This window comes from Mesoplodon densirostris, chromosome 2 (assembly GCF_025265405.1).
Source record: "Mesoplodon densirostris isolate mMesDen1 chromosome 2, mMesDen1 primary haplotype, whole genome shotgun sequence".
Taxonomy (NCBI): Eukaryota; Metazoa; Chordata; class Mammalia; order Artiodactyla; family Ziphiidae; genus Mesoplodon; species Mesoplodon densirostris.
This window is the reverse complement of record NC_082662.1, coordinates 140587410-140614704: the sequence shown is the minus strand read 5'-3', so window position 1 is coordinate 140614704 and position 27295 is coordinate 140587410. Positions and strand designations below refer to the sequence as shown.

The following is a 27295-nucleotide window of genomic DNA, read 5'->3' as shown; positions in this document are numbered from 1 at the left end:
ATCACTTTAATTACAGTATTTACACACACCATTTTTTATTCAGGAAAAAAAAATCCACCCCATCTTCCTATCTCTGGAAAGTTCTATTTCCAACCGTCATTGAAACCAGGATCCCTTTTCACCCCTCTGGAATAAAACAGAAACAAAAACAGGACCTGGGTCACTCACAGAAAAGGTGGCTTGTGGTGAGGGTCCTCTGGAGACGTGCTGGGGCCCTGACCACATGGGTTGCAGAGCAGTAAAAGGATTAAGGGTTGGGAAGGCAGAGACAGAAAGGAGTCTGCTGGGAGGCTGAGGCCACAGCTCAACCCAGGAGTCAGGGAGAGGAGGGAGGAAGCCGTTGAGACAGAGGTTAAGGTCAGAACCTAGCCTCAGTGCAAGAGTCTTCCTCAGAAGCACACAGTTCAAGAGGCACAGCTCAGAGATCTGGTCCCACGGTCCTGTCCACTCTGAGCCACAGGGAGAAACAGAAGCCGGAGCAGAAGCTCTGCGTGGCCCCGCAGAGATGAGGGCCAAGCTATGTGCTCTCACCCATTTGTGGCCATGTGTATGCCCATTTGTGAACATGTGTGTGCATGTACCCCCAACACACAGACACAGGACATTGTTCTAAAATTTGGGGGGGGGGCAGGGCCTGTGGAGCTCAGGGAACTTGGAAGCAAGAGGGGAGCTGGTGACGGAATCCACAGTGCCTTAGAGGGGGAATGAGGGAGATGGTTTAAGACAACATGATTTTCTGGCTATATCATTACAAAGGAGCAGGTGAAAGGGGTTGCTTTGGTTTCCCTAAAGTAGAGAAAGAAAATATAACGAAGAAAGAGTAAAAGGCAAAGTCTCCTGGGAGGAAATTACAGCCAGAAAAGCCTGTGCTTTCCCCTGGGAGTTCCTATAATGAGGCAGAGAGGAAGGGGAGGGAAGGGGCCCCTGTGTGGAAGCTGCAAGCCCATCAACCCCCGCAAGGACTTTCCCTGCACCTTGGTTTTCCCTATCACACCTTTATGCAGAGCAGCCCAGAGGCTGGGTGCAGGGAGCTGAATGTGGAAAGGGCAGGAGCTACCTGTTTCTCCCCAAGGTGGCGAGAACCCCTTGGCCTGGAACAGGGCAGGGTCCCAGGAACGGCCTCCGAGGGGCTGTGCAGTGGGAAAGGGTGGAGGGTAAGGGAGGCTCCTCCAGCAGGGAGACAGCACGTGCTCAGGTGCAGGGAGGGGCTCCTTCCCCAGACTTTGCCCAGTCTCGCCCCACCCACTCGCCCCCCGTCACAGTTCGGTATCAGCCACCACGTGTTGTCTCGCTGAATGGCCGTTTCTGGAGGTGGCCTGGCCGGTGCCGTTCTCCTGAGCCCCTTGATTCACACTGGCCTTGCCCTGAGCCTCAGGGGAGGCCCCAGGGCCTGAGCTATAGCCCTGGCCTCCACCGTTCTCCGTGTAATAAGGGTCTTCGCCCTAGATGGTGTATAAATAAAGGAGCATTATCTCGTAAGCAGGGCAGCAGGAAGGGGAATGGGAGGAAGAGGAAGGGAGTGGGAGGGGAGGATGGAGGTTGCAGCTGCATGTGCAGACTCCTTTCTTCCTGAAGAGCGATCAGGGCTCCAGCTCCTAGAGGAGAAAGGACAGAGGAGAGGCACCACACCGTGCCACAGCAGTTCACGAGCCAGCTCCCGCCAGAAACTAGGCAGTCCCCAGGGTGCAATAACCTCCCCAGAGGAGCTAAAGGGCCAGAGGCCAAAAGTCAAACCCTGGCCTTGTCCTCTCTCATCCAGAACACGTCAAGAGTAGATTTTCCTTCCATGTGTCCCCTTGTGAGCCACTTGGTGCCCATGGGCTTTTAACATGCTTGCAAAGAAGTGGCTGATTTAGCAGCCTGTTCTGGTTTGTACCCAGCTAAACTATCCCAGGGAAAATAATAAATAGACGACACGAACCATCTGCTACCACAGGGACCAGGGCCCCAGTTAGTGCCCCCTCCCCAATCTGCTATATATTGTTTTGACTTGTCCATGGATACAGTAATGTGCATACACGCATATTCCCGTGTGAGGGCACAGAAGTGCCTTTTCTGGTATTTCTCCTCCCCCTCCATGGCATTCATGGACCTCCCCAGGAGACCTAGCTTCCCATTTTCTTTGCCCTGGACCCTAGAACTGACCAGCCTTTCTCCTGTGGGGCTCCAACTGCGGCGGTTCATCAGGAAATAGCCCGTGGTGCCCAAGACGGCTAGCAAGATCCCCGAGGTGACCAGTGCAATCAAGGTCTTTCGGGAATAGCTCTGGTGGCTCCCAACATCTTGTTCAGTGAAGCCTTGGATGCCCAGCTTGAAGAGAAGAGACAAAAAAGAGAGCCTGTCATTTGTGGACCATGGGTTCTACACAAGGAGCCCAGTCCATGCTAGACCCTGTGTGTGACTCAACAGTGAATAAACCCAAGAAGACATGGACCTCAGGGATTTTCTGAACAGGACTCAAGACTGGAATCTCTTAATTAAGCTGCACTGTAACATTTTGTTTCAAACATAGAAGGGAAAGGACTATTGGAGAAGGGTGGAGAGGTAGGAACGGCAGGTCTGGAGAAGATAATTACTTTCTCCCCTGCTCCGGTGAATGCCCCTGAGACCCCTCAACTCACAGAGCTTACCTCTTTCAGGTCAGACTGGTGCTTTTTCAGAAGGTGGAGCTTGCTGGAAAGTTCTAGAATTAAAAACAGAGGTTGCTGGATCTAGAAGCTGGAACAGTTCATCCTGTACTATTCTAGAAGATGCTCTGATGGTGAGGGTCCATCTCAGGAGGGTCTTTCCCAAAGTCAGCATAGCCCTGCTCCCTAGCATCTGTGCTCTCTGAGTGAAGAGGCCTGATTTCTACCCAGGATCCTCTAACCTCAGCCCCTCTCCCTCCCTAGACTTCAAGACAGATGTGCCCCTTACCTGTTCTGTTGGCCAAGACCAGCAGCAGGCAGTGAGGCCTCACCTCAGACTGGGCCAGGAGCAAGGAGCACACCCCGGCCCTGGCCTCAGCCTGCTGCTTCCCACACAGGACTCGGGTCAGTTCCTCTCCATTGTCCTTCTTAAACTCCTCCTGGGACGACAGAGAAAAACGGTGAGAAGGAGAGGAGGTTACTAGTGTACTCTGAACTGCATCCGGAGTCTCAGGCAATAATTCTGATTAGAGTCACACTGTTACCCTCAAAACAAGAAGAATCCTTTTAATCTAAAATTCCAACTGAAGAAAACAATCTTGCAAACTTCTTATGTGCAAAAACACAGTAAGATAAAAACTCCAAAATCTTCCAGGACCAAAAGGTGGTCTTAGGTGGCACTGTAAGATGCCAGAGAACGAATTTAGGAAACATCATCTTACTGAAGGATTGCCCATGTAAACATATACTATTCAAATTAAATTCAAAAGAAATTACCAATAACAGAAAATATTAATAATGCAATACTAATGAAGAGAAAAATCCTGTTTCAAGGTTACAATAGCCCCAAATATTGAAGGAAAAGCTAAGGGAGGTGAGGAATAGAGAACAAATTTATGACTATAGACGCAACGGGATCCCCGGTCCCTTCCCTCTTAATCTCCAAGGGGTCTCACAAAGAGCATGGCTCAAACTCAAGTGGTGTTTTTGTCTAGGCTTCCATTCCCCTTTCCCATTAGAAACATGGAACCCAGTTTTACATGAGGGTGACAGATTGCTCCAGGTTGCTGACATAGGACTCAGGCACTCAGACTCAGAAGACAAACTCTGATTATTCTTCAACAGTTGAGTCCCAGAAAAGGGATGAATTGGAATCACTGACTGTGCCCCTCCAGCAACCTGTGATCAGACTTCCAGGATTTATTCCAATAGCCTCCAAAGGGAGTGGCCTCCCCTGCACAGAAAAGGAATCAAAACCAAGACTTTCTCCTCTGTCCAGATGGCAGATGGCAGAGGAGGAAATGCCTGAACAGCTCTGACAGCTTTCCTGTTAGGGGAAAACTGCTGGGGCGTGTGAGGGGCATCAGAACTGAGCCTCCGTGGAGAAGAAAGCTTCCTGTTTGTGGAGCAGGACTGTTTCTCAGGGCAAGGCCAGAGGGCCCTCCCAGCTTGGAAAGAAGCCTGGGTATTTTCCTACTGCTATGGCCCAAGGCAGGAAAACCCAGGCTCCTTTGCTCCTGCACAAGACAAGGTCAAGATTGGCCTCACGAGGCTTCCCTGGCGGCGCAGTGGTTGGGAGTCCGCCCGCCGATGCAGGGGGTGCGGGTTCGTGCCCCGGTCCGGGAGGATCCCACGTGCCGCGGAGCGGCTGGGCCGGTGAGCCAGGGCCGCTGGGCCTGCGCGTCCAGAGCCTGTGCTCTGCGGCGGGAGAGGCCGCAGCGGTGAGAGGCCCGCGTACCGCAAAAAAAAAAAATAAATAAAAGATTGGCCTCACGTCCAGCTTTCTCCTGCCAGCTGGAATTCGAGGCTTTGGGGAGGCCAGAGAGCTGGGCTACCTAACCTCCAGATCACAGAGAGAAGAATCCAACGGTAGCCTCAGAAGGTCCCCAAGAGCCAAGGTTACAGAGAAATGAATTCTCAGGCCACGGCTGCTTCCCCCTCAGGAAAAGGAGAGATGATACAGGTGTCCAAGGAAGTCCTTGGATAGAGGCTCTTCACAACAGCGTTTGCTGCGGGGAGTCTGGGCACCACATTCGATGTGGTCAGCAGTCTTCTTCCTCTCTGGGCTCATGTCCCTTTGGAGAGCTTTGCCCTGCCTCTCCGTGAGCACCTCACCCTCCCCAGCACCGCGCCTTCTGGATGAGGAGGAGGGAAACTCCTGCCTGGATTATTCTGGGCTTCTGAAGTGTCTCTGTTTGAAATGTGTCTTGTTCCTGAGAGAGGCAGAGGGACAGGGCTCCTGCATAACCTAAACAAGCCGAACAAGGCGGCACCTCCTCAGTCTGCTGAGTCCTAGGAAGCTATTCCTCAACCAGATTCAGCTGTTCTGACAGTGATCACGACCTGAATATGAGACACTGTGTGAAACCCTCTGCGTGTGTCAGGTATGGGGGCGGGGGGGCGGGGGGGGACAGGTGTGGCAATGAATTCCACATGATCAGAGCTCTCACTGTATATGCATGGCCATGAAGATAAACGATGCTTCCTACGTCTCAGGCCCTATTTTAAGTGCTTTATGCATGGTGACTCATTTAGGCCTCCCACAACCCTACGAGATGGATACTATTATTCTCCCCATTTTATAGATGAAGAAACTGAGGCACAAAGACACTAAGAGGTAACAGAGCTAGTTACATGGTAAGAACCCTAAGAAAGGCACAGACAACTGCTATGGACATTCAAAGGAGGGTGAGCATACATCTGGTTTGGGGTTATCAGAAGCATCCTGAAGCAGGCCTTGAAGAATGGGTAGCATGTATGCAGGAGAAACTGGCAGGGAAGGGCCTTGGGCGTAGCACCACGAGGAAGCCCAGGAGTGTGTGAGCCTGCGGCCTTCACAACCCTGGTTGCAATGAAGAACATGGCTTTCCCCCTTGGATTCCCATCCTTCAAGACTCAATTCCAACTCACCTCCTCAGTGAAGCCAGTCCTATCTTCCATTAGACTGGGTATCAGCCCCTGTTCTGCTATTAACTAGATGCTTTGCAAGTCATGCAACTCATCTGAGTGTCAGGCTCCTCAGCTGAAGACTCAGTAGGGGTGGTGACTGAAGAGCTGCTGTATGAAGAGTGCCTGGCAAGGTGCTTGGAACCAAACTGGCACTGGATAAATGGCAGCTGTTACTATTACTGTTAATAATAGCAATACCTCGTAGACTATATTGTCCACACTTCAATGTTTAATCACATTCTGCCTCGCTGCTACTGTCATTTCTCTGTGACTAGACTATAAGACTTCTTAGTGGGGGGAGTGGGTGTACATTACATAATTTTGAACCCAGACTGCACGAAGCATAACACCAAACAAACAAGAACTCAGTGAATTGTTGTTCGTCTTAACATCCAAGTGGTTTGGCTTCTACACAGGGTCCCTCCACCCCTTGTTTAGTTTCTTGGACTCAATTCAAGGGAATTGAGTGGCCAGCCTCCCTCCCACTCTGCAATCCAACAGCATCAGTGAATTGTGTTTGGGCCTGGAGAGGAGCAGGTGGATCCTGAACAAAGCACAATGCTCCTCCGGATGCTTGAAATAAACATCCTCCCCCAAGGGAGGCTGTGGGCAACACATCATGGGAGAGTAGGCAGGAGGAAGCCACAGCCTCACCATTTTGCTCATGAGAATCAGATTGGTGGACCCCTAACGACATCTGCTTGCACGTGTTACTTTGTAAAAATAATAATCGTAATAAAACCACCTAACCTTTCTAGAGTAGCATTCTCAAACTTTGCAAAGACTCTTAACATGTTAAAGAAGCACATTAAGTATGGGAGTTGGGAGAGAGAGGGACAGGTATTTTTCTAAATGAACGTTAAGATATTTCCCAATGTTAAGATTCTAGGCTAAATCGCCTCTCTCTGTCCCTCCCACCCTCTCTTTCAATAAATATATTGACTGTGGTGTGAGTTTGACAATGCAGCTAAAACACCTATTTTCATATAGAGACTGGAGTAATTAAAGGACCTGTTATAAGTCACAAAAGTGGGCAGCTGACCAAAAGTTAGGTTGTCCCAGATCTCAGGCTCCTTCCAGAAGACACACTGTCTTCATCAGTCCTCCGCCTGTAAGTTATTTTTTCTGCATGGAAACTGACCTTTAGTGTTGGGGCAGAGGGCAAGGAAGACGAGGGCTGGGGATATTATCTGGAGGCCGGAGGCAGCCTGCCTCCAATGAAGTAAATGTGACAGAACAAGGGTGATGTGAGCTAGCGGAGAAAATACAACTTCTGCATATAAACATATGTGTTTCTGAAGAAAGGTAGTTCTGAAAAACAAACTGGAGGGCAAAGGACTTGAATACAGATTTCTCCAAAGAAGATATACAAATGGTTAGTGAGCACATGAAAGGATGCTCAACATCATTAATCGTTAGGAAATGCCAATCAAACACACGTCATGCCCATTAAGATGGCTACTATCACAAAAGCAGAAAATAACAAATATTGGTGAGCATGTGGAGAAACTGGAACTCTTGTGCCTTGTTGCTGGGAATATACAATGGTGTAGCTATTGTGGAAAACAGTATGGCAATTCCTCTAAATTTTAAAAACAGAGCTACCATATGATTCAGCAATTCCATTTCTGGGTATATACCCAAAAGAAAGGAAACAAGAGTGTTGAAGAGATTTTTGAACAGACATGTTCATAGCAGCATTATTAACAATAGCCAAAAGGTGGAAGCAACCCAAGTGTCCATAGGTGAATGAATGGATAAACAAAATGGGGTATGAACATACAATGGAATATTACTCAGCCTTAAAAAAGAAGAAAATTCTGACACATGCTACCACATGGATGAAGCTTAAGGACATTAGGCTAAGTGATATAAGGCAGTTACAAAAAGATAAATACTATATGACTTTACTCATATGAGGTACCTAGAGTAGTCAAATTCATAGAGATAGAAAGCAGAATCATGGTTTCCAGGGGCTGGGAGCAGGGGGGAATGGGGAGCTGTTTGATGGGTGGAGAGTTTCAGTTCTGGAAGATGAAAAGAGTTCTGAAGATTGATTGTACAACTATGTGAATGTACTTAACACTACTGAACTGTACACTTAAAATGGTAAATTTTTATATTATGTGTATTTTACCACCATTAAAATGATTCCTTGGTAGATTCCCCTGGACCAATAGCTATAGCATAAGAGAATAAGGTGATCTCACATTTTGGAAATCATGTGGGAAACCACAACCACAAAAACTAAATTAACCTGATATTGCAGTGGAGCGAATGAAAGTCAGACATAGGGTGGCACGTTCTGCTAATGAAGATTCTGAGATGTGGTAACAGGTGCTTGACAAGAGTGTGGGATTGCCTTCCCTCCCTCTGGCTGAAATAGGTGATTTCTGCCTAGAAGTGAAGGATGAGGAGCAAAAGGGGAGTAGTTGGGATAGAAATGTCTACAGAATGCATGTACAGAAGACAGGCCTAAATAATCCCCATAGCACGAGCTAACAGGTTGGATACTCACTATGTACCAGTGCAAAATGAGTGTCCGGATAGCTGAGAACAATGCATGCATACTTCTGTTATGGGAATATACTAGATGGAAGAGCATGACAACATTACGTAAGTACTCAAGGATGTGATGTTAGAGGAGCCCATGTCTTTCATGCTTCTCATTAGGCCTGAGTTTCCCTCGATTAGAACCAGTGTGGTAAGGCTCTCTGACACCAAAGGTACGAATGCAACCTAAGGAAAATTAGGAGACACTACACCACTTTGGAACAGATTGATTATCAGACAAGCATTCAGTAGGACTCAAGGAAAAGGAATCTGGGACACAATCAGGAGCTGTGGCCAAAAATTCTGGAACAAGGATTGCTGACTGAGGAAAATTACCTTGGGAGGCAATGCTGCTTGGGGTCTGGGGAAGAGGAACCCTCAGGAAGACAGGGGTATCAACGGTGGTGGAAGGAAAAGGAAAACAATAGCACTACACAGGTGCTGCCATAGAGTTGATTCATCATGGGCAGTGCAGAAGCCTTCTTTAGGATATTGGAGGAATTGCTATCTTATCACGTCCCTACTTGCAGATCCTCTCCAAATTGAGTAGAGTGCAGACCTTAGCTGTGGCACAGAATAGAGTAGACAGTAAAGACCTCAGAGACAGACTGCAGCACAGAAAGAGGAGTTATTTCTGGAGTAGCAGTAAGTTTCTGGCACTTGTCTTGTACAATGACCCTCGTTAAATGTGAACTTTGAAGAGCAGTGGACAGACATTTAGAATGAATCCTCTGCAGTTAGCTCTAAATCGTTCGTACAAGGAATTAGCATTCTGGCACAGACCACTGTGATGCACAAGAAAATAAGTGCTCAACCAAGATGATACAAAAAGAAAGAGAGAGAGAAGATGGTCATTTTTCTTGGCTATAATTAGCAAAGTGTTGGGCAAAAAAAATTTTTTAAATGACTAGAGTTGAAAATCAGCATCAGAAACACACAGAATATTACTTGTATGTTGTACATTCATGCTTAACTATTTTGCAGATTGCACTTAGTTATTCCATTGTGTGAACCTATGTCTTCAAAATTTGTGTTGTTTTTTAAAATTGTAAGTTAAATAATTTTCTTAGGTATTATTTTAAAAGACCTGTGAGTCACAATGACCCAACTGATAATCATGAATAAGATACCAATAATCAGAGTGGACAAAATAAGTAACTTAATGCCCTCTACAGACTACAGTATTTGCTCAGGCTCTTTCCAATCTATGCATGTCACACATCATATATATGGTTCCCTTAAATGGATTCCCACCTTGTAAGAAAACGTTTTTTTTCCTATGAGTAAATACCACTCTTCCTGTCATCTTATCCTTCATCCAGGAAATTGTTACTGTCAGGAAATTGGATTTACTGAAACAAAGCAAGGAGGTCTGCTATCATCATTAAAAATTAACACCATGCTGTACAGTTTACCAATGCAATAAGACATGAAACTGAAAGAAGAGGCATAACTACTAAAAAGAAGGAGGAAAGCAACATATTATGAGAAATAACACAATAGCTTATGTTAAAAGTGAAAAATAATCAGCTAAAAAGCTCCTGGAATTAATAAACAAGTTAAAGAAAATGACTAGACCCAAGATAAATATTAAAAACTCAATGAACTTTCCAATATACCAGAAAAATCAATTGGAATATATCATGGAAAATCTATATTATAAATAAACCTTAAGAAATCCATAAAACCTAAGGAAAAAACATTTTAAAAACTAAAAAAAGAAGACACTGAACAATACCAAAGAAAACCAGAAAAAAATAGAGGGGTTTTAGAGCAGTTCCAATTAAAATTTTAATGGTTTTGTGGTTTTTTTGAATCTTGAATAGGTGTTTCTAAAGTTTTTCTAAAAGAATAGATGAAAAATGCCTTACATTTTTATAGCATAATAAGCAAAGACATGCTTGGCTGGATATTAAAAGTGCTGTAATATAAAAGTATAATAATTTAAAACAGGCAAAAAAAAAAGACAAACTAAACAAATAAAATCTCTCTGAAGAACATGCCCTAGGACATATAAAAACTTAATACAAACTAAAGGAAGCATTCCAATCAATAAAGGAGAGGATCATGCAATAAATTAATGCTAGGGGAAATGGTTATATGGAGAATGCAGCATTTACAGCAAAAAAATTATTTGTATATTAAAGAGTTATATGAAAATAATAATAAATAAATTGATATTTTAGGTGACTAGTTTATATTTCATGAAGAACTTTCTTAATAAATAAAATTGTCTTTTCCTTCTTTGTCCACCAGATGGGGCCTCTCACTCCTTAAATCCAAAGCTCAGTATTCAAAGTAGCCTGTCCATGTTAAACTCCCCCAACCTCTCCCAAGTCAGTCAGTCCAAGACTTGCCTTCAGGACATTCAGAAGGAATTTTGGGATGAGAGGGACGGGTAAGGAATTGGGGATGGAGCTGGGGGCTTTGACTTACACAGCTGGAGGTCACATTTAGCTCCAGGCAGATACCTTGGGTCAATTTCACTTCTTTGACTCTGGAACATTTTATTTCTCCCTGTATTAAAAAAAAAAAAAAGGTAAATAAGCCAGCATCTTTGCCCCTCATTTCCTCCCCACCTCTTTTCTGGTTTGATTTCTGTGAGATACTCTTTAAAGAGGCTTTAAAGAAAGGAAATTTAAACATTGTGTTAGGAGACTAGAAATTTATGTCATATTCTTCTTTTACCTCACTTCCTAACCCATCAGATAATCAAAACTTTTGTTACTAGCCTGGGCTTGCAGGAAAGTAGCTATTTGTGACCTTGGTAAACATTAGCTTGGATGGCGCAGAAATGGAAGAGGGGAGAATCTTTTCCCCTTTGAGCTGTTTTCCCTCCAGTGAATTACACACTTGCAGGGAAACAGATAATGAGGTGGCCAGGCAGATCCTGGTGACACTCATTTTCCTCCTGGTCCCTTAGGACTCTCCAGATTTCTATTCTGGCTTCTTTAAAAACAGAAACCAGGCAGGTCCCCCATGCCTGCCCCCAGGCTCCATGCCTCACATTTTCTACTCTTCCTGCTGAAAGCTGTTGACAGCCACAGGCCCCAAGGCTGAGAAAGGCAGGTTGAGCTCAACATCCCTGGTCTGCCTAGTTCCTCACTGCCTCTCTACTCCTGGCATACCACCAAACCCTCTTGCATAGAGGAAATGGTATTTGCCCTAAACATTTTGGGAAACGCAGCGCCATTAAGTAGAAGATGGTTTCCAAATATGCCCAAAGGCAAGTGGTACCCTAGTTAAAGATTAGACCAAGAGGTACTGGAAAGAACCACAGAGAACTGGATGGATTTCTGAGAATCCTCTTTACCCTCTACTTCCTAGAAATATAGTACCCACGGCCCAGATCAGCCTTGCTACCCAACTCTACCCCTCTCCTCCCTTTTCTATCCCTTCCAGCAATACTTATGCTACATATTTTTCATGCTAACTCCTATAAGACCCACATTCATTGGTTGGGAGAAGCAGAGGTTAAGGGGAAGAGAGAGCTTGCATACATATGAAGTGAGGGGGCAGTCTGTCATTTTTGGCCTGATTCACCCACCTTGATGGTTCTTGGGATAGGAGAAAATGATGTATAGGGATTAGTGGGAGATGTCACAGGGCTGGTACTATTGTATGGGGAATCTGAAATATTTCCAGGTAACATGCTGGGCTGCAAGGTCATCTCTGAAGTTGTAAAGTTGATGGGGGTAGAAGACACTGTGGTGGCTAAAGAGGTCTGTGACTGGACAGAAGAGTTCATGGTTCCAGGGACTGGGGTGATCCCAGAGGTAGATGTGAAATTGACTGTAGGCTCTGGAACTGACCAAAACAGAAGTGTGAATATATGCACATTGGCATAAACACACACACACACACACACACACACACAAACACATCTTAGTTCACTGACATAGGCACGGACTTCAACCCAGAAAAGGGAATTTGGGGAGTTAAGAGTTACTTCATGTCTTAACCCTTACCAACTCATTTCCAGCCAGCTGTTGGAACCATAGCTATAATCATAGAATGTATTAGAGATGCCCTCAGGACTCTGAAACTGAACTGGAAACTGGTCCACCCTAGAGATGTCAAAGACCCCCAATTTGAACCTGTACACAGTCTGCTTCGCTTAGAAGAGATCATAGATCTCTACAGAGTCCTCATCAGATCCTTATTTTATCACTAAGCTGAACTCAAAGAGTGCAAGGAGCATTACAAATCAGGATCAGCAGCCAAGGCATTGACTTGAGAAAGCTGTCACTACAGGAAGAACTGTTTGGCACTTACTTCAGGGTACCCTAAGCACGATACTCAAGCCACTATTAAAAGGGGCTTGTATGTTTCCATCTGTGGGGGGAAATAGACGGTGGAGGTATTTGCAAATATCCTAATGCTTTACCCTAGTGCCAGCAGCATCCTTCTGGGGCCTGAGACAAACACTCTTTACCTGAGATGGTTGCTGTGCTCCCATTGCTGTCCTGAGAGACAGCGTAGAGGCTGATGTTTCCAAAAGTACTTGATATTGTGCTTTCCTGGTTGGGTATAGTTGTAGGGACAGTTGAAGATATTCCTGGGGTAGATGACTTTGTGGCAGTAGTAGTCAGGTTCTCTGTATTTGTGAACCCAGAGGCTATAGAGAAACAAAGAAGAAATATCAGAACCCAAATCATCCTGGAGCCTCATGGCATCACCTGATTCAATTTCTTGACTTTAGATAGAATCCATCTAGAACATCCCCTGCCACCCCGGCAACAGAGCAGAACAAGGACATCCTCCTGGACATGTGACTAATTTCTCACTAGGTTTTTCCTAAGGAAAGAGAGAAGGAAAAGTTTGCATGCACCAAACATCTAGTATAGTATTATTTATAGGAGGGAAAAGTTGCAAGCAACTAAATGAATTACAATAGGATAGATGTTATATGCACTTAACATACCATAATCATTGCAAGTAAAAAAATGCAAAAACTATAGCAGCATGAGAATATGAGGCAACGCTCATAACATGCTAAGTAAAATATTAAAATTTCAAATTACACCTGAATAAATATTGCCAAGATCTACAATGTGGGAAAAGATGTGCCTCTATTTCCTTTTTAATGTATCCTTCTCTTCAGCCAATGTATTAACTCTTGGAATAATCACTAGATTGACACCATCTCTATGTAATCCCTTAAAAATCTTCTATCCTCCCTAGATTCCCCCATTCCCCAAATCCTTTCATTCTTTCCTTTTATTGAGGAACTACAGCTAGCAACCCCAAGATTTCTTTCGGGAAGCTCCGACCTAGGAATCTAGCTGATGGACTAGAGAGCATAAGGCTTGGTTTCTCAACAAATATCCTGGGAACAGAGAGCTTCGTCCTGGCTCTATCAATAACTCTGTAAATTAATGTGTGTGTGTCTCAGTTTACTAATTTTTAAAGTGAGGGATCATTGGGAAAATCAATGAGATAACAAATGTTAAATTGCTATAGTATAACGTTCCTGGAACTAGTTATTCTCTGAAAATTTTCCTGCAGGTTCTTACCCTTCCATGTTTCCTGTGGTACCCAGCCATCCTTAGACCCAGGAAGGAGAAGCTACCTGTCTGGACCCTGTACTTTAAAGCCTACACTCTGTTCCTCTTCCTGCCCTCCCTGTCCCCAAGCTACGAGGAGTCCATGGGGCCAACAGAGGTGTACCCTCTCTTCTAGATCATGTGTTGGGACCAGAAGTCCTAGAACTTCTTGCCCAAATGGCTCTTTGCTCACTTGAGGACCTGCATGGGCCTCTTCTCCCAGTCCATCCTTCCAAGGGTGAACTGCAGCACCAGGGTGTGTGCCTCCAAGGCCCAAGGGTGGCCAATGGGTGGCTGTTTGCAGAGAGAAGGGTTAGAGCTTAAGATCTAACTCCACCTTGTAGATGGGGTGTCCCTTGCCTGCATGCAAGATCCCTTACGGTATGGACCAGAGCCATGAGTAATTAGAAGAGAAGAGGGTAGGCAAGGGCCGAGGACCACCTCTTCCTGCTAAGCCACATTGGCATTGAACTCCAAGGCTCTGAGAGTCCTAAACTCAAATCTGGCCTTCCAGGTGGCTATGAAGGTAAGTTTTTCAAGGTAAGAGGATAGATGATATTTTATTTACCATATGGTTGGCCTGATTTATAACTTTGAAGTATTTAAACATATAATATGTGGGCCTCCATTGTATTCTTAGCTTGAGCCCTGTAAATATTAGGGGTAGACTTGGTATTCAGAGCTCATACCCGGCAGTAGCATCCTCAAGGAAAGGCACCTGAGGGTGCCAGGCCACCCTAAAGCTTGTCTCTAACTTTACTGATTGAAACCTAGGCCTGTATTTTACAGAAGTTTCTGGGTAAATAGCAGTGCAGAATGACACCTCTTCTTTTCCTCAGCATCAAGGTGGAAGTTAGGCATTCGTTTCAAGGCAAAGAACCTGAGGCCAAAAGTTGCCCCTAAAGGTGGTGGCAAGTCTCACTCTCCCTCATCTGCCTCTCTTCCCAGCCTGCTGCAGGTAGGTTGATACTCATGGTGAGTACAAAACTCATACCTCAAAATTATAGGGCAAGTGTGCAGGAGGAACAAGTGATATTACTATCTCCGTTTTAGAGATAAGAACCTGGATCACCAGGGTTTTGGCCAAGAGGGAAGGCCATCATTCATGCAGGGCAAGGAGCAATGGGGCCACTGAGGTTTAGCTGACTCTTGAGTAGAAGTAGCAAGAGGGTCAGGGGGTCCAAACTGCCAAGGATCAGGATGCACCTTCCATATTTTGGAGAGAAAAGTATGGGCTCCTGTCTGACTGGGATAGGGGGCAGGAGCGGGGGGCGGGGGAGTGGATTTATCAAAATAAAATAGATGGGGAAGCAGATCCAGTCTTCTTTTGTCCTTAAATAAGTCCCTCTCAGCAATCTGACCCTAAGGTATGAGTTCAGTTCAGGGGGCAGGTGGTGGGAACATTTGGACACTGAATTGAAGGACCATCCTCTCAAGGTACCATTCCAAGTCACCACTGGAACTCCCCCTTGACATCACTCTTCCTGCCCACCCTTTTTTCTTCTTCCCACCAATACATCAATTCTTGGGAATCCTATCTGGCCCAACCTGGCCCAGCCCTCTTCTCTCCCCAGAGAAAGCTGGGCCTGGCTGAGGTGATGTCATGCTTTTGAACCCCCTCCCCCAGGGCCTCCTTCACCCAGACAAACAGTTTTGAACTTTTCCAGATGTGAAGAGGGACCTGCTGCTAGCTCTGAGGACAGACGTGCCTGTTCCAGATGAGTGAAGCAATCCTGGACCCAGGCCAGCTACTGAGCCACTAGGGTCAGGCTCCCAGCTGCGGCTGCCCCCTCCCACCCACCCCTCAGCCAAGAACTGAGGAACAGGTTGCAGGATCTGTCTGCAAATGGAAAGGGAACCCCAATCTCAGATTTATGTCCCTGAGCCCAAGGTGAGTGGGGAAGCCTCTGAGACCCTAGAGAAACAGGACAAAGAGGGAAGGCAGAAAGGCAAGGCTGAGCAATGGGGTACATATGAGCTGGTGTAGGGCAAGGGGACACCTTGGCAGAACCCTGGGGGCCAATCCTGACCTACACTGCAGCACAGAGGCTGTCAGTAGAGACTGGAGTCTCTTGTTTTCACAGTCTCTAGGGCTCCCTTTCTCATGCTCCCATGAAGAGATGGGTCTTGGAGGAATGACATTTATAAGAATCAAGACTGACCACAGATTTGTTCTTATCCTTCCTATATTCCCCCCCACATCCATGGCATTAAACCATCCAATACTGATCTTTATGTGAGCTTCTTATCCCCAACTCTGTATGGAAGTCATAGCAGCCTACCAGCCAGATCCAAGAGACAATGAAACCTCCACGCCATTCCACTCTAGACTGGAAGAACAGCCCTTACCCCCAACCCAACAGAGCATTATACTACAATTTAAATTTGAATGAAAGGCTATCTTCGTTTACTTCTCACTCCATCTTTATTAACTGTGTCTCCCTAAGTACCCTGTTTGCCCCTACCTACCCTACTTGATCTCAACCCATGAACTTGGGACAAAAGGAGACAAGGTATCGGGAAGTTAGCAAAATGAGGATTCCAAGAAGCCAAATAGATGTCACAAAATTCATGTTGTAAAAGTCATGCATTTAACTAACAGGTACTTATTTCAGAGGCAATTATTCTTGTTTTACACACAATTCTAACAAACTTATTTATCTGATATCCTAGCTAAAGCTAAAAATTAGAAAGAGAAGCAAACAATAGAAGCAAACAATAAGGAGAAGCAACAGTTGAAAATGAATAAGCAGCAATAAATGAAAAACAGACATGAGTATCAAAAACCACAGTAGTCTGGAACCATTTATGGTAGGAGTAAATGAAAATATACACCTTCATGGGCATTAATGATGCCACTGAGTTGCACCATAACCGAATTATTTTCATGATACAACTGAGTCTGAAGGTTAAAGCCCTTTTTTTCCTGATACACTAAGAAAGCAGAAACATATGTAGTATGTTTTTAAAAGATTTCTACCTACAATTAGTAAATTAAAGATTCTTTTAGTCTTTAAAGGGGGTTTACAAATCCTCAGAGATCCAGAAAGTTCTGCTACCTAAATTACTAAATTCCTGTACTTCAGAAGGCTTTTCCCCCTATATTTGGTCTTGTTTTTCACAGACCCTCTGAGTTTTAGTTTTTGCTGGTGCTGTTTTCTTATCTCCGAGCCAGTCAGCACCGTTCTGCCCATCCTTTCAAATTCTAGCACCTGGCCCAAGAGGAGTTTCTTGGAGGAGATCCTGGGTATCTTAGATGCAGTACTAGGAAGAAGGAACAAGCTGGCCTCTGCTGGGAGCCCACAGCCTGCGTTGCTGATGGATGAGAAGGCAGGAGAGCCTCAAAACAAAGAGCTCGGGCTCTGTAACTGGACCGTGTTGAAAGGCTCCTCTACCGAGTTCTAGCTGCATGGCCTCGGGAAGCTTCTTCACCTCTCTATACCTCACCTGTAAAATGGAGATAAAAATAGTGCCTACCTCCTTGTTGTTCGGAGGAATAAAGGAGATGGGGGTGTAAAGCAGTTGCCTGTCTGGTAAATGCTCAAGAAACAGTGGTTATCTTTAGGACAGGTCCCTTTTTTCCTGCTTCTCAGAGACCTTAAAACACATATCTCCATGACTTATCTGGCACAAGATCATATATGCTGTTTCCTGAGTATAGGTCTTGTCACCTTGGTTACATCATAGGTTTCCTGAGTGTTGGAACCATCCCTCATACTTGTCTGTATTACTCAGGACACTGAGCACAATCCTCTGACTTCACAATAAGCACTTGGGGTGAATGGCAACTGCATCAGGAGTGTTCACACTGACCACCTCTATGTAGAACCGTGTCATTCAATGCTATATTTTAAGAGGGAATTTATCAAATTAAGGGAGTGCCCATGAGAGGATAACCAGAATTAGGAAGGTTCTAGAAACCAAGTCATATGGTTGAGGGCTTAGTGCTATTTCATCTGGATCAAGGGTTGGCAAGTATAGCTGGTGGACCAAATCCAACCCATGGGCTGTGTGTTGTTTGGCCAGTGAGCTAAGAATGGCTTCTACATGTTTAAAGTGTTGTAAAATAAAACAAAGTAGAGTATGCGTCAGAGACCACATATGGACTCCAGAGCCTAAAATATTTACTATCTGGCCCTTTACAGAAAAAAATTTGCTGATTTTTGATACAGAAAGGAAGAATTTGGGGAGACAGAATAAATAGTTTTCTTCAAGATTCATTTCACTCGTTCATTCATTCTTATTTTCCCAAAGCGCCACCAAACTCAGCACTGTGCAGAGCACAAGCTAAGAGAAGATACCTTTCTACTGCTAGGTGTTAGTGTCACTAGAATTTAAATAAATCCCTGTCCTCAGGAGCTTATAATCTAGCGGAGCAGACGAGAAGTGTTGTTAAGGATTGTCGTGAAGAAAGATCAGATTAATTCTGTGAGAGTTTAAGGAATAGAATTGCAGTTAATGATTAGAAGCTATATAAAGCCTATAAAGGCTAATTTCACTGCAGTACAAAAAAAGCTAATAATCATGGGATTTTTTTTTTTTTTTTTAATAGAATGAACTACTCTGGGAGATAGTGAGCCACCCATCTTTCCTGGGAGCATTCAGGAAGCATCCCTGCTATGGGTCTCGGTGGGTTTGGGTCATGTTGGACTAGATCAAAGAACTGGGCTGATGCCTTCCTACACTGCAGAGGCTAAGCTGAGGTGTGAGCATAGAAAAGTGTCTGTGGCCTGAGTGTTCCCAGGGTACTGAGACTCCCCTTTAATATTCAAATAGCATGTCTTGGCCGCCATCCACTTCCTGTGGGACCCCAATATCTTGAACTTTCCCTGGGGGTCTACGTTTCTCCCAGTCACCTCTTTCTCCATTTTCCTAATTGCCACCGATCCCTGTCTCACAGCTCTGTGCCTCTCTGTCCTCAGGCTGCAGGAGTTCTCCTTCTACACTACTGCACCATGGGCTTGACAAACACCCATTCCTTTATTCCCCCCACCCCACCCCAGAGCACCACTAACAGTGTTACAAGGCCAGTGCCTGTTTACTGAAGGTTTGAGATCATGGAGGGAGGTGACTGCACAGCCCAGAAGAGACAAAGGCATAATCTTGAAATCCTAGGCTAGACATTCCTATGCTAAACACATGGGCCACACCATAAGGAATTTTCCCAGCCAGGTCTTTTCCACCCTCCACTCACTACTGTTCCCTACTGCTCTCAGCACCTCCCCTCCTCTCTCTATGTTCTCCTGGCCTCTGGAGTCCTTTAGCCTTTTGTCTCTAGGGCCCATCAAATACAAAGTTCTACTTTATTTTATCATGCTCAGCAATTCAGCCTCCTGTCTGCCACTGCACATCAAAGGTTTGTCCAGGAGTCTAGGTTTTTTCACCCAAAGACTCATTAAGGCATTTTCTTAAATAATGGAGCTGGCTACCTAGAGATGCTGCTCTGCTAAGAAGGTATCAGTGGTGGGTTCTTTGGGGTTTTTTTCCTCTTAAACCAGGAGCAAACTTCCCAATGAAGCCAGAGGTTTTTCCTTTGTATTCCAAGGGGAAGTGATTCATTTCAGCGGTCTCCAGAGTGTAGGTCCTAGGAAGTACACCCTGGTATACATCCCTATTCATTTGTATCACATTCTCCCAAGATGCATGCATCTTTCTCCTTAGCGAAGTCTAGAGCCCTTGGGACTAAAAATCGTAGATACTGTGTTTTTATTTCTTAGCTGAGGAAGGAAGAGAATGTTCTCATTAGGGAAGTCAAAGCCCAGAAAAATATGGAAATTCTGCCCTGGCGACTCCAAGCATTTTCTTTTGGAGGGCGTGTTTTATTCTTTTTCCACACCTTCACATTTTCAGTTCCCCACACTCGGGGCCATTTAGTGACATCCAGCAAAGTCAGTGGGAGAAGGAGGCCCAGGCACCCTGAGGGTGGAACTGGGTAACCATCCAGCTCTGAAAGTAAGCCCAGGCCCTCCTGCCCAGGATCTAAAGGAAATCAGGCAGTGAGATGGTAAGAAGTGGAATTTGTGGCTCCTTTTGATTTGTTTTTGTAAGACTCTGAGCCTGAGTTTATCTGTTGCAGTTTGGCACTTCTTGCCCTGAGCTTTTGGAGACAAAGACTCAGAGAAGGAAGGAGATGAGAACTAGTGAATGAACAGGCCCAGGAGGTGGAGCCAAAGGGATAAGAAAAAGATGCCCAGGCTCGTTTTATCAGTCAAACAGGAATGTTGCCGAAGATTTGCATTTGCAAAGGCTATGCCAGCTGGGCTGGCCCTACAAGGGGGAGAACTGGGGACCACGGAATTAGTCAGAGGTCCCAAGGCTGCTCCTTCTTGGTCGCCATGTGGCAGAGAGTCAAAGGGTGGAGTCCTCTCCCCTCCGGAAAATATCTGATAAAATTCTTTTCCCTTTTCTTTTTTCCCCTCTTACACGTAGCCCCAGACAGGATATGGGTGTGGGGTCAGCAGACACGGAGGACCCAAAGGAAGGAGAGGAATGTGGAGGGGTGGGACTTGTTAGGGAAAGAGGAAGGACAGCCTTGGAGGGCTTGGAGGAAACAGATACCCTGGGCCTGACAAATGGGGTTCCCTGATTACCTGAAAGATTTCTCTTTCCAGCTGGTGGTGTGGCAGTGCTACCTGGTGGCCTCTAGTGCCCACCCTGACTCTGGTCACCACCCAGAGCCACCCCATCTCTAACAGAGAAAGTCCACTTTTGGTTGGCTGCTGTACCCAAGCCCAGGCCAAGTTCTCACAGCGACAGAAAAAAGACCTTCCCAGAACAAAGCTCATTGTCAGGGTCAGTGAGGAGAAAACCACAGAACCCTCTTCTGCCCTAAAGTTCACAGTAACAATAGCACAGAATTTCTGCAATGCTCCTTTGTTAGCATTTCAAGGTACAGTCACTCACTCATTCCAGTCACCCCACAGTATAATAGAAAATGACTCCTAGTATTATATTAAAAACAAACCCTAGAAAGCTCTTGGGGAATGCATAAAGCTACACACTGGCCTTAGCAGTCTGGCAAGATTGGGCATAGGGACCCAATTCTCAGCATATCTGCCCAAGGTTTTGCAGAGGTTAAATCGCTCTCCCTGTCCCCACTGCTGCAGGCCAAGGCGAGACTGAGACTGGCCAGCTGAGGAAATAAGAAAAGGGTGGGCCTCACTCGGCCCAGGACCAGGTCATCATGAGCTGTGAAGCCAAAGGAGAGTGGAGCATCGGATAGGAATCTGAGCCGCTGGTCAACTCACCCCATTGTGAGGTGCAGCCAGCCCCCAGGGCAGTTCTCCATTCTAGGGCTTCAACGGACACCTTAGTGACAGCTTTTTCCCTTCCCCGAAGGGCATGTCTGGGGCTGTCAAACAGGTCAACCCAGAGCCTAACTTAGAGCTTTCTCCAGCCTGGAGTCTCTCTCCAACTGGGTAGACCCAAAGGGGGACAGCAGAGGAGGCTGAGAGCAAAGAGGCCTAGCTGGCTGGCCCTGGTCACTCTGAGGGGCCGTGGTGGGGGGCCTTTAGGATGCAATAAGAGTAGGGAATTGGGAGTCCTAGAGGCCTGGAAGCAGAATCTTGAGCCAAAGGGAGAATAACTTACAATATTTAAATCCTTCTAAGTGCAGTGAGATGAGATGGAGAATGTTATCCCCAAATGAAAGCAATTATGAATAAACATTTATTGAGTGCCTACTAATTTTTCTTTTTAACCAAAGTGAGAGCAAGAGCTTAAGAAGTCAGGGCGGATGTGGATAAGCAAAGGAGTGTCCACCAGTCTTCTGATCTGTCCACTAGTTTTAGAACTTGGAGAAGAAGGGCAGGGGAAGAAAACTCCAAAATGTAACAAGTTTGAGTTTGTGCCAGGGTGAGGGGTTGCAGAGGGGAGAGGAAGGCAGGGCACAGAACAAAGTCCATCTACCCCGTGCCTTCTCTCCAGTGGAATGGGGAAGAGGGTGTCAGAAGACGGAGTGTAACTTAGCTTTCCGATCTTAAATGCAAGAATATTTTCACGGACTGTTCTTCATTCCAAACTCCCCATGTCACCTAACTCAGCCTGCCTCCTGGGCCTCTGGACCTCGGACCTGGGGCCTCATCCCAGGTTGGCTTCGCTCCGGTTCCTTGAATGTCCAATTCTGGCTCCCCCTGTCCTAGTGGTCGGTGGGCACCAACGCTCTCTTCCCAGGAACCGGCTCAGGCCGCAGCTTTCTGAATCAACCGTCAGTCACGAAACTTTCCTGCTTCTCTCCTCCCCTCTCTCCTGGTTCTGGCTCCAACTCTGCACTCTGCACCTTTGGCAACGCGAAAGGACACTGGCATCTTCAAAGAGCTTTACTTTAGAGACAACTCGAGAGAGCCTCATTGACTCTGGGAAGCCTCCAGCGCGCCCTCCGATTTACACCTGGGCTAGTTCACGCTCACAGTGTGGTCGCCTTCCCGGCGCGTCCCACCCCCACCCATTCCCAGCGGAGGCACCAGTCCCCATTGGGCTCGGTTCAAGCGGCCTCGGTCCCACCAAGCCAGGAGCAGCCGTGGGCGTGGGGGCGTGGGGTGGGGCAGGGGTCCCTTCGCTCCGCCTAACTCGGCTGTGCGCGCTCTGCCTCCGGGAGAGCGTCGACCCTCCCCGCCACCAAGTCGGCCGGGCCGGGCGCGCGGCCCATACTCACGCAGCAGACTCAGCAAGCAGAGCGCGGTCCAGCCCCGCGGCATCCCGCGCCCCGCGCGCGCGCCCCTGCGGACGAGCATCCTTCCCGCGCCGCTCCCGAAGAGATGCACAGAGCCCGAGACTCTGCTTGGCCAGGCCCGGACGCGCAGCTCCCGCCCCTCCGCCCGAGCGTGGGGTGGGCGAAACTTGCTTTTTCCCCTCCCCTCCCTCTTTAGTCCTGGCAAGGCCAACCCCTCTCCTTGGCTGCCACTAACGTGAGCTTCCCTCTTGGTCCCAAAGGCGGAGGACTTCAGGAGGGAGGCTGGGGTTGCCGCTGTCGAGGCCAAAAAAAGGTTTTGTGAGGGCCCCAGACGTCTTGTTCAACTTTATATAGAGGCCCCATCTTCTTAAAGCTCAACTTCACTTAACTTTAACCCCTTTGTGTCAGCCTTGCCCGTGTCCAGGGCAGGGGGCAAGTTTCCTCTCATTTTTTTTTTTTCCATTTCCTTTCCTTTTTGCTTTTCTTTAAGTTTTAAGCTGAGAACAATCTTGCAGATGGAATCTACCAGTAAGGACCTGAGTTTACAAGTGTGAGCATTTTGCTAATCAGGTAAAATTTAGCACATGTCAAATCTGAGGCATTTAGTGATACTCTAATAGAGACTATGCTGTGTGCTAATGATGCAGAAAGCCTGAGCAGGACATATAAATGACAGTAATTATTCACTTTCTTTTCATTATTTTTCTTACAAGATCTATTTATTTTAATTTGGAGGGTTATTTCCTGCGACCGTCCCTATTTTCCCACATAGTTTGATCCTGTCACCATCATCATAAAGACAAAGGACTCCCCTAGCACCTGGGGTGCCTTCTCCCCAGTCCTGGGCCTGAGACTCTAGGGGCTTCATCCTGCTCTCTTATCAGAAAAAAAGACTTCCCCTGACTCCACCCTCTTCTACCTAATTGATCCTGGAGCTGTGTATTCCTCGCGAGTTGTTCTGGATGTTGATAAACTGAATTACAGAAACTTTGAACTGGGCAGTCAGCCTAGTCAAGGACTGGATTGGGGAGATGGATACTGGAAGACAGGGGAGCCAGGAGGAGCAGATGATGGCACCGGGGGGGTGGGGGGGTAAGAGAAGGCACAGTCTTGGAGACTAGGCCCTGAGATCCTGAGTGGGATCACATGATTACAAATACCCAGTCCAGTCTCTTCCATGATGTCTGTTCCACAGAGCCGAAAGGGAGAGAGAGGAAAGCCCAGCACTGCTCTTTTCTGATTTACTTCTCCACAGACCCCCTAGCATTATGAAAGTAGAAGGGTGTCCAGGTCTAAAAGCAACCCGAAACTCCCATTCTGATCATGTTCCCTAACTTTCCTTTGCAGAGGAAACAAAGCCTTTCATCACATAATGAAACCAAAGGCTTCTGATGCAGATTTGGTAGAACATGGTGGTGTGGTATGTATGTTTCAAAGTGCAAATGGTGATTCAGATCTGACCACACTGTGATCTCAAGGGCCTGCAGATGGGGACAGAAAGGGTTACAAGATACATTTTAAAAATCAGGCTTTTGTTCTTGGAACTCCCAATTAACAGAGAAAAAGAGTTGCCCTCCGCCGACCCCCAGCTCTCTCAGCTCCAGGAGCTGGATCGGCTTTACTCCCAGTGAGAGGTTGTGAACAAAATGTGGGGTTGAAAACCCCATATGAAAACCAGTTTGGCCCTCTCGGCTCTTCCTTCATTCTCAGTAAATTCCTCTGGTTACTTCAAGTGCCCTTTGTCTGCCCTAGCTGGAGCAAGAACTTGTCCCTAGCACCTGAATTTCTTAATTAGCTTTGGGGGCAGAGGAGACAATGATCCTATGGAACAGAGCTTCTCAAAGCATGGTCTACACAGAATCAAGGGTAAGGTCTGGGAATCTGCGCTTTTAATAGGCACCCTCTTCTATCTATACACGCTAAAATTTAAGAAGCCCTGGTATAGAACAAAGACAGGTTAGCTACAAAGTGGATGGCAGACTTCAGGGAGGGAAATAGGAGTAGGAGGCACTGGAGGCTGACAAATCACTTCCTCTGGGAAACCAGAGCTGTTTTTCTCTGGCCTACAAGACTATGGATGACACCAGAACCATGACACTAGATGATAACTGACCACTCTTTCTATTTTCCAGGGCCACTGAGACTCATGACTCCAAGCACACATAACCTTGCCCTGGCCACCCACAAACTCAGGTTCTGGCCATTGGACACATGTCTGCCCTGGGGCCCCAGCCTTACGTTTCCTCACAGGCCACATAGAGCTGAGCTAGCAAGGGTCTTCAAAGCTCTAGGCTTTTTTGGCTACTCCTCAATGTTTCTGCTCCCCTACTTCGTCACATGAGCTGTTGCTGAAAGAGGATGTTAACTACACCACGCAGGGACTTCCCTGGCGGTCCAGTGGTTAAGACTTCACCTTCCAACGCAGGGGGTGTGGGTTCGATCCCTGGTTGGGGAGCTAAGATCCCACATACCTAGTGGCCAAAAAGCCAAAACACAAAAAAGAAGCAAAATGGTAACAAATTCAATAAAGACTTTAAAAAAAAAATGGTCCACATCAAAAAAAATCTTTAGGGAAAAAAAAATAAACCTACACCGCACACTGTGTCAGATGCAGCAGAAATCTATAGAGTGAGAGGCTTTGTTGGGCCCTGATAGACTTCTAGGTCATGGCCACCCTTACCTTTGAACATCCCCCACCCCAGCCCCAAAACACACACATGTCGTATCAATCCATTTAAAATAGACCCTCATCCCATGTTAAATATGACTCCTTTGATGTAAAAAAAATAAGGGAAATTATTTTAAATTTTTTTGAGTTTTATGATCTATTCTTCATTTTTTTCTTGTGATTCAAGCTTTATTACATTTATATACTGATATAAGTGCTAAAGAGTTGAATTGCAGTTTACAAGTTGGCTAAGTTTACCTTTTAGAGGCATTTAATAAAACATTTGTTCATTTTGATTTTCCGCTTTTATATTTTGGAACCAAGACTTTTTTCCCACCTTGCTAACTTGTCTTGGGTCTTTGAAAGCTTTCAGGGTTTGGAGCCCAGTTTGACAAGGAGGGATGCTTGGTGGTGGAGGTGTACAGATATTAGAGGGGGGCGATGAGAACCTGAGGTCAGAAGTGAGCCCTTTCTGTCCTCTTCCCATCTGCTAGTCTCTCTCCAGTGCTTCCTCTTGGCAGAACATAACCAGAAGCCAGCTGACGAGGGAGCCTGGGAAATGCGGCATATAGATTCCCAGCCCTAGGGTCTTGTGGGAAATTGGCTCCATGCAGTGGAAACCTCCAGTGTGCTCTAGGCAGGCTACAGAGGCCACAGACCAAGAAGGCTCAGAACAAATTATGGAGATCAAATCACAAAGGTTACTGAATCTATTTAAAACATACAGCTAGAACCAAGAGGAAAGAGTTGGGGTAAGTTAACCCACGTGCGATGGGTACAAGCAGGGTGAAAGGACCACACACTCTCTGAATCTTGTGTTTTGCTCCAGTAGTGCAGTTTTGAGGACCAGCATTGAGGTTAAAGGATCAGTAGGTGGAAGATGCTTGGAACCAACATATACTTGCTCTACTGGGAGATGCAAGGGCAAGTTGGTCTGGTGGCAGGTTTATGCACACAGCTCCTAAGTGTTCTTCTGGGCAGCCATCCCTTTTGTCAGCGTTTATGGGGCAGAGCATACAGGGGCCAGAATAATGTCTACCAATAGGTAAACAACTTAGGGATGACCTGGCTGTCAGCCCGAGGAGGCATGCTCTCTACACTTGGTGACTCATGCCTTGATTTTTCTATTCCTTTCTACCTGTAAGCAACACTTTTGTTTGGTCCCTTCTTTTTATAATATATTCAATTTATTCTATTTTTGCATGTCTCACAGATTACAAATTTGCTCCTATTTTTAGCACATGTGACTTCTGCCTATGTCTCACAAACCACTTGCTTACTTATCACCTATAATTAGTACATCTGATGAAATTCACCCATCCTGTCTGCTTTCCTTGTCCTCTGTAGCAGAACTGAATATTCTCACATAATAGAGCAAACACACATTATACCCTGCACTATAGAGAAGAGTATAGAAGCGTGGGGTTGGTACTGATAGATGCAGGGTGAATAACTGTCACTAATCCAGTTTCATGTATTTTTTTATACAGAGAAACACTTACACTTGCCCAGCTCTATTTACTGCATAGTCTATCTTTTCCTTACTCATCTGGAATGCCATTTCTGTTATGTGTCAACACTTCATATATATGTGCCTGTTTCCGGGCTCCCTATTCATTGGTCACTATATGTATCCCAGGGCCTTCAGCATTGCCTCATTTACTGCAGCTTCAAATAAGTCCTGATATGGTTAGGTCAAGTGAAAACTCAAATTTTTCTCAGAAAAGTGGCCTGGCTATTCTCTGCTCTTTACTCTTCCATATAGATTAGAATTTGCTTATCAGATTCCTCCCCAAAATAACCTTTTGGATTTTGATAAAAATTTCCCTGTAGATTAATTTGGAGAGAATGGAATCTTTCCTTCAGTGAAGTTGGCATAGCTCTCCATTGTTTGGTTCTTCTTTAAAGTTTATGATCTTCCCTGTAGTGGTTTTAATTCATCTTTTGTTAGATTTATTCCTAGGTAATTGACATCCTCTAATACTGTTGTAAATAGTATCTTCTATTTAATTATTTTTGCTGCTGGTGTGTGAAATGACAGTTCATTGTTTTATATTAATCCTCTATTGAGCTACCTTGTTAAATTCTATTATTTCTAAGTATTTGTAGATTCTTTGGGGTTTTCTATGTAAATGATCATATCAACTACAAATAGTGATAATTTTATTTTTTCTTCTCCCTTTGAATTCCTTTTTTTTAAGTTAGTGTATTGGCAAGAACATCTGCTACAAGAATGAAAGATGGGTGATCTTATACATTCTTACCTCATTTCAGATTTTAA

General features: G+C 45.7%; 1 protein-coding gene across 2 annotated transcripts; it reads right to left on the bottom strand.

Annotated features, from left to right (window-relative positions):
- CD34 (CD34 molecule) lies at nt 1–22461 on the bottom strand. Of its 2 annotated transcripts, none has more exons than XM_060088415.1 (8): nt 22329–22461; nt 12565–12747; nt 11677–11936; nt 10566–10646; nt 2917–3067; nt 2631–2683; nt 2146–2310; nt 1–1442 (listed from the first exon to the last, which is right to left on the bottom strand). In XM_060088415.1, the coding sequence occupies exons 1-8, from the start codon at nt 22405–22407 to the stop codon at nt 1257–1259; spliced, it is 1158 nt and encodes a 385-aa protein (XP_059944398.1). In that variant the 5' UTR covers nt 22408–22461; the 3' UTR covers nt 1–1256. The 2 variants fall into 2 exon arrangements, with proteins under 2 accessions (XP_059944398.1, XP_059944400.1); XM_060088417.1 differs by having other exon boundaries at nt 1350–1595.
- Nucleotides 22462–27295: the final 4834 nt, after the last annotated feature.

Excerpts from the sequence above, each read along its gene's own strand:
- CD34 (XM_060088415.1), bottom strand. The coding sequence starts at position 22,407 with ATGCTCGTCCGCAGGGGCGCGCGCGCGGGGCGCGGGATGCCGCGGGGC. Across the intron at positions 10,647-11,676 it reads CTATCCCAAGAACCATCAAG|GGAGAAATAAAATGTTCCAG; the intron begins GTGGGTGAATCA and ends TTTTTAATACAG. Across the intron at positions 1,443-2,145 it reads GCCCCACAGGAGAAAGGCTG|GGCGAAGACCCTTATTACAC; the intron begins GTCAGTTCTAGG and ends TACACCATCTAG.